General features: G+C 40.4%; 1 protein-coding gene and 1 long non-coding RNA gene across 2 annotated transcripts; one reads left to right on the top strand and one right to left on the bottom strand.

The window, feature by feature from the left end:
- Positions 1 to 2,118: 2,118 nt before the first annotated feature.
- LOC135540156 (uncharacterized) lies at positions 2,119 to 3,213 on the top strand. The gene is made up of 2 exons (XR_010455722.1): positions 2,119 to 2,200; positions 2,629 to 3,213. It is a non-coding gene; the product is annotated as an uncharacterized LOC135540156 (long non-coding RNA).
- A 1,790-nt stretch (positions 3,214 to 5,003) lies between these two features.
- LOC135555527 (hepatocyte nuclear factor 1-alpha-like) lies at positions 5,004 to 8,061 on the bottom strand. Its single transcript, XM_064988463.1, has 5 exons — positions 7,801 to 8,061; positions 5,895 to 6,041; positions 5,626 to 5,741; positions 5,375 to 5,456; positions 5,004 to 5,050 (listed from the first exon to the last, which is right to left on the bottom strand). Exons 1-5 carry the CDS (start codon positions 7,988 to 7,990, stop codon positions 5,004 to 5,006), a joined length of 582 nt encoding a protein of 193 aa, XP_064844535.1. The 5' UTR covers positions 7,991 to 8,061.
- Between the last annotated feature and the right edge of the window lie 462 nt (positions 8,062 to 8,523).

Below are 8,523 nucleotides of genomic sequence, written 5' to 3'. Positions count from 1 at the left end.
TAGCCTAGGTTTGTGCGTGCGTGTTTTTACAAAGTAAAATAGCCTGGTGTGCGTGCGTGCGTGTGTTTTACAAAGTGTGTGTTTACAAAGTAAAAAACAGCCTAGGTGTGTGTGCGTGCGTGTGTTTTACAAAGTAAAATAGCCTAGGTGTGGTGTGTGTGCGTGCGTGCGTGTGTTTTTACAAAGTAAAATAGCCTAGGTGTGTGTGTGCGTGCGTGCGCGTGTTTTCCAAAGTGCGTGTTTTACAAAGTAAAATAGCCTAGGTGTGTGTGTGTTTTTACGTAAAATAGCCTAGGTGTGTTGCGTGTGTTTTACAAAGTAAAATAGCCTAGGTGTGTGTGCGTGCGTGTGTTTTACAAAGTAAAATAGCCTAGGTGTGTGTGTGTTTTACAAAGTAAAATAGCCTAGTGTGTTTTACAAAGTAAAATAGCCTAGGTGTGTGTGCGTGCGTGTGTGTTTTTACAAAGTAAAATAGCCTAGGTGTGTGTGTGTGTGTGTGTTTTCCAAAATAAAATAGCCTAGGTGCGTGCGTGCGTGTGTTTTACAAAGTAAAATAGCCTAGGTGTGTGTGTGCATGTGTTTTACAAAGTGTGTTTTACAAAGTAAAATAGCCTAGGTGTGTGTGCGTGCGTGCGTGCCTGTTTGTGCGTACAAAGTAAAATAGCCTAGGTGTGTGCGTGCGTGCCTGTGTGTGTGTGCGTTTTACAAAGTAAAATAGCCTAGGTGTGTGTGCGTGCGTGCGCGTGTGTAAAATAGCCTTACAAAGTAAAATAGCCTAGGCCTAGGTGTGTGTGCAAAGTGCCTAGTGTGTGTGTACAAAGTAAAATAGCCTAGGTGTGTGTGCGTGCGTGCGTGTGTTTTACAATGTGCCTAGGTGTGTGCGTGTTTTTACAAAGTGCGTGTGTGTGCGTGTGTTTTTTACAAAGTAAAATAGCCTAGGTGTGTGTGCGTGCGTGTGTTTTACAAAGTAAAATAGCCTAGGTGTGTGTGTGTGTGTGTTTTACAAAGTAAAATAGCCTAGGTGTGTGTGTGTGTGTGTGTGTGTGTTTTACAAAGTAAAATAGCCTAGGTGTGTGTGCGTGCGTGTGTTTTACAAAAAGTAAAATAGCCTAGGTGTGTGTGCGTGTTTTACAAGTAAAATAGCCTAGGTGTGTGTGCGTGTGTGCGTGTGTTTTACAAAGTAAAATAGCCTAGGTGTGTGTGTGTGTGTTTTTTACAAAGTAAAATAGCCTAGGTGTGTGCGTGTGTTTTACAAAGTAAAATAGCCTAGGTGTGTGTGCGTGCCTAGTGTGTGTGCGTGCGTGTGTTTTTACAAAGTAAAATAGCCTAGGTGTGTGTGCATGTGTTTTACAAATAAAATAGCCTAGGTGTGTGTGCGTGCGTGTGTTTTACAATGTAAAATAGCCTAGGTGTGTGTGTGTGTTTTACAAAGTAAAATAGCCTAGTGTGTTTTACAAAGTAAAATAGCCTAGGTGTGTGTGTGCAAAGTAAAAATAGCCTAGGCGTGTGTGTTTTACAAAGTAAAATAGCCTAGGTGTGTGTGTGTGTGTTTTTACAAAGTAAAATAGCCTAGGTGTGTGCGTGCGTGCGTGTGTTTTACAAAGTAAAATAGCCTAGGTGTGTGCGTGCGTGTGTTTTACAAAGTAAAATAGCCTGTGGTGCGTGCGTGTGTTTTTTACAAAGTAAAATAGCCTAGGTGTGTGTGCGTGTGTGTTTTTACAAAGTTAGCCTTGTGTGCGTGCGTGTGTTTTACAAAGTAAAATAGCCTAGGTGTGTGTGCGTGCGTGTGTTTTACAAAGTAAAATAGCCTAGGTGTGTGTGCGTGCGTGTGTTTTACAAAGTAAAATAGCCTAGGTGTGTGTGCGTGCGTGTGTTTTACAAAGTAAAATAGCCTAGGCGTGTGTGCGTGCGTGTGTGTGTTTTACAAAGTAAAATAGCCTAGGTGTGTGTGTGCGTGCGTGTGTTTTACAAAGTAAAAAGTAAAATAGCCTAGGTGTGTGTGTGTGTGCGTATAGTGTTTTACAAAGTAAAATAGCCTAGGTGTGTGTGCATGTGTTTTACAAAGTAAAATAGCCTAGGTGTGTGCGTGCGTGTGTTTTACAAAGTAAAATAGCCTAGGTGTGTGTGTGTGTGTGTGTTTTACAAAGTAAAATAGCCTAGGTGTGTGTGTGTGTGTGTTTTACAAAGTAAAATAGCCTAGGTGTGTGTGCGTGCGTGCGTGTGTTTTACAAAGTAAAATAGCCTAGGTGTGTGTGTGTGTGTGGCGTTTTGCGTGTGTTTTACAAAGTAAAATAGCCTAGGTGTGTGTGTGTGTGTGTGTTTTTACAAAAAATAGTAAAATAGCCTAGGTGTGTGTGCCTAGGTGTGTGTGCGTGCGTGTGTTTTACAAAGTAAAATAGCCTAGGTGTGTGTGTTTTACTGCGTGTGTTTTACAAAGTAAAATAGCGTAGGCCTAGGTGTGTGTGCGTGTGTTTTACAAAGTAAAATAGCCTAGGTGTGTGTGCATGTGTGTTTACAAAGTAAAATAGCCTAGGTGTGTGTGCGTGCGTGTGTGTGTTTTACAAAGTAAAATAGCCTAGGTGTGTGTGTGTTTTTACAAAGTTGTGTTTACAAAGTAAAATAGCCTAGGTGTGTGCGTGCGTGTGTTTCACAAAGTAAAACTAGAGCGAGAGGCTTTTTGCACTGACACCGGCTGTCACCAGCGACTGAGCTGTGCATGGTGAGTCAGTGGATTATAATTTCCTCCTCATATTGTAGCCTACAATATGTCTCCACAAGCCTAGGCTATTGATGCAGTCGTTTTCATTGGTCTCAGTTTGTCAGTGTCAATGTATCCTGTCATTTAGATAATTTGTGCAGTATTAAAAAAGGTTCTTCCAAAGTCTCCAGTCATGTAAAAAATGACAGAATTGCAAGAAATGCATTTATAAAAGGCACATTTCTTTCCAGAACCTAGGCAACTAAAAATGTTCCACGTGTGTGCAGCTGTTGTCAGTCCCTCTACTGCTCTATGCCAATACACAAAGGTGATGATATGCCTACAATACTTTTTATTATAAAGGGGATTCTTTTTTTATGTGTTCCGATACCTAAGAGCAAGGTTGCAGAGCCCCCCCCCAGGTGCCGATTTACAAATTAAGCACTGGTTGGGTGTACCTAATAAACTGTTCCGTGAGTGTATGTGTTCATTGTAAAACGAGGATCAATGGCTCAGCAGTTTTTGCATTGATTAAGGTGAGGCTGTTTATAATGGTTTATCTCTGACCTCAGATCAGCAGTATAAGTCTGACACCCTGTGTACTAATAAGTACACTGTTCAAATCAAATATTCTGTCTAATAGTAAGGCAGCTTCTTCAAGTGACTAGACTGGTAATTGGCAGTGAGTCTCCCTGATGTACAGTACCATTCAAAAGTTTGGACACCTGCTCATTCCAGGGTTTTTATTTTATTTTTACTATTTTCTACATTGTAGAATAATAGTGAAGACATCAAAACTATGAAATAACACATGGAATCATGTAGTAACCAAAAAGTGTTAAACAAATCTAAATATATCTTACATTTGAGATTCTTCAGAGTAGCCACCCTTTGCTTTGATGACAGCTTTGCACATTCTTGGCATCCTCTCAACCAGCATCATGAGGTAGTACTTGTTAAAAGTTCATTTGTGGAAATTCTTTCCTTCTTAATGCGGTTGAGCCAATCAGTTGTGTTGTGATAAGGTAGGGTTGGTATATAGAAGATGACCTAATTTGGTAAGACCAAATCCATATTATGGCAAGATGAGCTCAAATAAGCAAGGAGAAACAACAATCAATCATTACTTTTTAAGACATGAAGGTCAGTCAATGTGGAACATTTTCTTCACGTGCAGTCGTAAAAGCCATCAAGCACTATGATGAAACAGTCTCTCATGAGGACCGCCAGACAATCGGAAGACCCAGACTTACCTCTGCTGCAGAAGAAACACGAATGGACATTAGACCAGTGGAAATATATAATTTGAGCTGATGAGTCCAAATCTGAGATTTTTGGTTCCAACCGCTGTGTCTTTGTGAGACGTAGAGTAGGTGAACGGAGGATCTCTGCATGTGTGGTTCCCACCATAAAGCATGGAGGAGTAGGTGTGATGTTGCTTTGCTGGTGACACTCAGTCATTTATTTATAATTCAAGGCATACTTAAGCAGCATGGCTACCACAGCTTTCTGCAGCGATACGCCATTCCCATTCCCATCATTTGTTTTTCAACAGGACAATGACCCAACACACCTCCAGGCTGTGTAATGGCTATTTGACCAAGAAGGAGAGTGATGGAGTGCTGTATCAGATGACCTGGCCTCCACAATCACCCGACCTCAACCCAATTGAGATGGTTTGGGATGAGTTGGACCGCAGAGTGAAGGAAAAGCAGTCATCAAGTGCTCAGCAAATGTGGGATCTCCTTCAATATTGTTGGAAATGCATTCCAGGTGAAGCTGGTTGAGAGAATGCCAAGAGTGTGCAAAGCTGTCATTCAGGCAATGGGTGGCTACGTTGAAGAATCCTTTTAACCCTTAATTGGTTACTTCATGATTCCATATGTGTTATTTCATAGTTTTGATCTCTTCACTATTCTACAATGTAGAAAATAAAGAAAAACCCATGAATGAGTAGGTGTGTCTACATTTTTCTGCAGCGATACGTTGCTTCAATATATCCACATAATTTTCCTGCCTCATGATGCCATTTAATTTTTGATGTGCCCCAGTCCCTACTGCATCAAAGAAAATAAAGAAAACCCCATGAATGAGTAGGTGTGTCCACATTTTCACTGGTACTGCCTGTATCTGGCAGAATGGGAAATATGGCTTCTCTGGAAAATGCTACTGCGGAGATAGTTTTTCTGCAAGTTTTGTGAATTTGTGTTGCGTCTTTATTGCAGTTCTCTACCTACTGTAAAACATTTAGTTTCACCTCCTCTACCCCCAGCCCTTCACATTACATAGTAGTTACATTCTGTTGCTACTGTGCAGTAGAGATCATATGTTCAGGAATGTAGGAGTTGATGTCTGCCGGCGAAGATGAGAGGAGGTGAGGTGGATGAGTTTCAGGGAGGATAAAACTCTTAAGTTCCCAGAGGAAACGAGAGAAAAGCGATACTAAGTTATTAGTTTCCAGGTTCTCTACTAACATTCCAATTACAAACCTGCATTTAAAATTCCCTATTTTCACTGCCAACTAGAGAATACCATGGGTTATATTTATATTTTACCATGGGTTAAATGACTTTGAAATATGTGTTACGCTAATTTTTATTTTATGTCTTGAATCTCCCCTGTAGTGTCAAACTGCATCTTCACGGAAATATTCCACACCAGAGTGATGTTTCTTACCTGGCATAGGTGAAGGAGATTGCAGGTGTAGAGAGTCATCCTGGATGGGTTCTGTCTCCTCCCCAGGGTCTGTTGTCAGAATCTAACCAATGCAAAAGTAATTATCAGATTCAATCCACATTTAATACTATTTCCGATCATTAGCCGGTGAGTCTAGACTTTTCTGTACCTGTATCCTATAATTTAGCCTATATGTAAGCGAATATTAATGGCATCACTTTCATATTGGTTAATATTTGGCTTCACAGTACCTGTCTGACTGCGCTTAGACTGGTCAGTGTTCCAAGGCTACTGCTGTCAGTGACAACCATGGCTTGGGACAGTAGGCTGGACGGAGGGTAGTGGGACATATCAGACTTGCTGTACACTGCAATGGAGAAATTGAGAGCAGGCGCAGAGACACTTTATGAAACCCTTGTTAGTTCTAGCTGTTTTATTATGTCACGTATTCCTTGTTTCATACATGTATTTATGTCAACAGCGCAAATGAAGGAATAACATGCTGCCACTGTGGCCTTACTGTGACATGGAAACCCTGTCATGGTTGCCATGAAAGGACTGTGGCCCATATGATTCTGAAACTGCTTTGTGAGTTGCTGCTGGAAAGAGATTGGCTGAAGGGTGGTGAACCCGCCTCCCATGTTGTTGATGACAGGTACTGTTTGACCTGTTGACCAACATAGGCCAGGAAAACATGGATTAGGCTACTTTGTAAATGTCAATTAAAGTTGATATCTGACAGTTTTCTGATCATCACTAGAAAAGGAAACAATACACTGGATATATTTTGAAATTATAATTTGATAATATGCACAGACTTAGAGCCATTTTTAATTTTACCTTTATTTAACCAGGCAAGTCAGGTAAGAACAAATTCTTATTTTCAATGATGGCCTAGGAACAGTGGGTTAACTGCCTGTTCAGGGGCAGAATGACAGATTTGTACCTTGTCAGCTCAGGGATTTGAACTTGCAACCTTCAGGTTACTAGTGCAATGCTCTAACCACTAGGCTGCCCTGCCGCCCACATGTGTAGAATTTGTATTTACATTTGAAGTCTGAAGTTTACATACACCTTAGACAAATACATTTAAACTCAGTTTTTCACAATTCCTGACAATTAATCCTAGTAAAAAAGTCCCTGTCTTAGGTCAGTTAGGATCCCCACTTTAGTTTAAGAATGTGAAATGTCAGAATAATAGAAGAGAGAATGATTTATTTGAACCAGACTTGTGGAGGTCTACAATTTTTTTTCTTGAGGTCTTTGCTGATTTCTTTAGATTTTTCCATGATGTCATACAAAGAGGCACTGAGTTTGAAGGTAGGCCTTGAAATTCATCCACAGGTACACCTCCAATTGATTCAAATGATGTCTATTAGCCTATCAGAAGCTTCTAAAGCCATGACATAATTTTCTGGAATTTTCCGAGCTGTTTAATTAAAGGCACAGTCAACTTAGTGTATGTAAACTTCTGACCCACTGGAATTGTGATACACTGAATTATAAGTGAAATAATCTGTCTGTAAACAATTGTTGTAAAAATGACTTGTCATGCACAAAGTAGATGTCCTAACCGACTTGCCAAAACTATAGTTTGTTAACAAGAAATTTGTTGAGTGGTTGAAAAAGTGTATGTAATCTTCCGACTTCAACTGTATTAAGGATCCCCATTAGCTGCTGATAAGGCAGCAGCTACTCTTCCTGGGGTCCAGCAACATTAAGGCAGTAATGTTCTGAGCCAATTGTAATTTTCTGAGGGACCTCTTTGTGGTACCTGACCACACGACTGAACAGTAGTCCATGTGTGACAAAACTGTAGGACCTGCCTTGTTGATTGTGTTGTTAAAAAGGAAGAGCAGCGCTTTATTGATAGACTTCTCCCCATTTTAGTTACTGTTGTATCAACATGTTTTGACCATGACAGTTTACAATCCAGGGTTACTCCAAGCAGTTTAGTCACCTAAACCTTTTAAATTTCCACATTATTTAGTGCAAGATTAAGTTGAGGTTTAGTGAACGATTTGTCCCAAATACAATGCTTTTAGTTTTTGAAATCTTTAGAACCAACTTATTCCTTGCCACCCATTCTGAAACTAACTGCAGCTCTTTGTTAAGTGTTGCAGTGATTTCACTCGCTGTAGTAGCTTATGTGTATAGTGTTGTGTCATCCGCATACATAGGCACACTGGCTTTACTCAAAGCCAGTGGCATGTCAATAGTAAAGATTGAAAAAAGTAAAGGGCCTAGACAACTGCCCTGGGGAATTCCTGATTCTACATGGATTATTTTGGAGAGGCTTCCATTAAAGAAAACCCTCTGTGTTCTGTTAGACAGGTAACTTTTTATCCACAATATAGCAGGGGATGTAAAGCCATTGCACATATATTTTCCAGCAGCATACTATGATCGATAATGTCATAAGTTACCTATGAGGAGACAGGACTCTCCCAGACTCATGGCGCTGGGCAAGGAGGCCATGATGAGTCCCTGGGGGGGAGAAGGCGAGGCAGACAGACTGTGGAGTGAGGTCAGGGTGCTTACTGGGGGCAGTGGACCACCTCCTGATACCTGAGATGGGAAAGAGGGTGGTTGGCAGATAGTGACAACCACAGCCATAGATTACTGTGAGGATTGAGATGCTTTGTAAACTCAAAGGTTTATGATGGAGGGAAGTATTGTACGATCTTACTAGTTTTATGCGACATGGCTTTGTAATTTCACTGGCTTACATGATGATCTATCACTTGTGATGATATGGATTGCGATCTCATTGGCTTATATTATGATGTAATAAATATGGTTTGCTATCTCATGGCTTATTATGATGTAATATGAGCTGTGATCGCATGTGCTTATTATGATATATTGTGGTTTGTGATTGGCTTATGATATAATATTATTTGTGATCACACTGGTTTGCATGATGTTGTGGTGCAGTTAATAATCTCTGTATGGTGATGATGTGTATTGCGATGATGTGTATTGCGATGATGTGTATTGTGACTATGTGAACATATTTGCTGATCTCTCTGGTTTGTGAAAATGGGAGGTTGTTTGTGATCTCACTGGTTGGTGACAATGTGTGTCAGTTTGAGATATGCTTAATGATTATACAGTGCATTCGGAAAGTATTCATCCCCCTTAATTTT

This window comes from Oncorhynchus masou, chromosome 1 (assembly GCF_036934945.1).
Source record: "Oncorhynchus masou masou isolate Uvic2021 chromosome 1, UVic_Omas_1.1, whole genome shotgun sequence".
NCBI lineage: Eukaryota > Metazoa > Chordata > Actinopteri > Salmoniformes > Salmonidae > Oncorhynchus > Oncorhynchus masou.
The sequence above is the reverse complement of the archived record's forward strand: the minus strand, read 5'-3'. Positions and strand labels throughout refer to the sequence as shown.

Bases quoted from the DNA above. Each gene is read 5' to 3' on its own strand.
- LOC135555527 (XM_064988463.1), bottom strand. From the start codon at position 7,990: ATGGCTGTGGTTGTCACTATCTGCCAACCACCCTCTTTCCCATCTCAG. The intron at 6,042-7,800 runs GTAACTTATGAC...GTTGGTCAACAG, and splicing joins AGAGTCCTGTCTCCTCATAG to GTCAAACAGTACCTGTCATC. The intron at 5,051-5,374 runs GTAAGAAACATC...CTTCGCCGGCAG, and splicing joins ATCTCCTTCACCTATGCCAG to ACATCAACTCCTACATTCCT.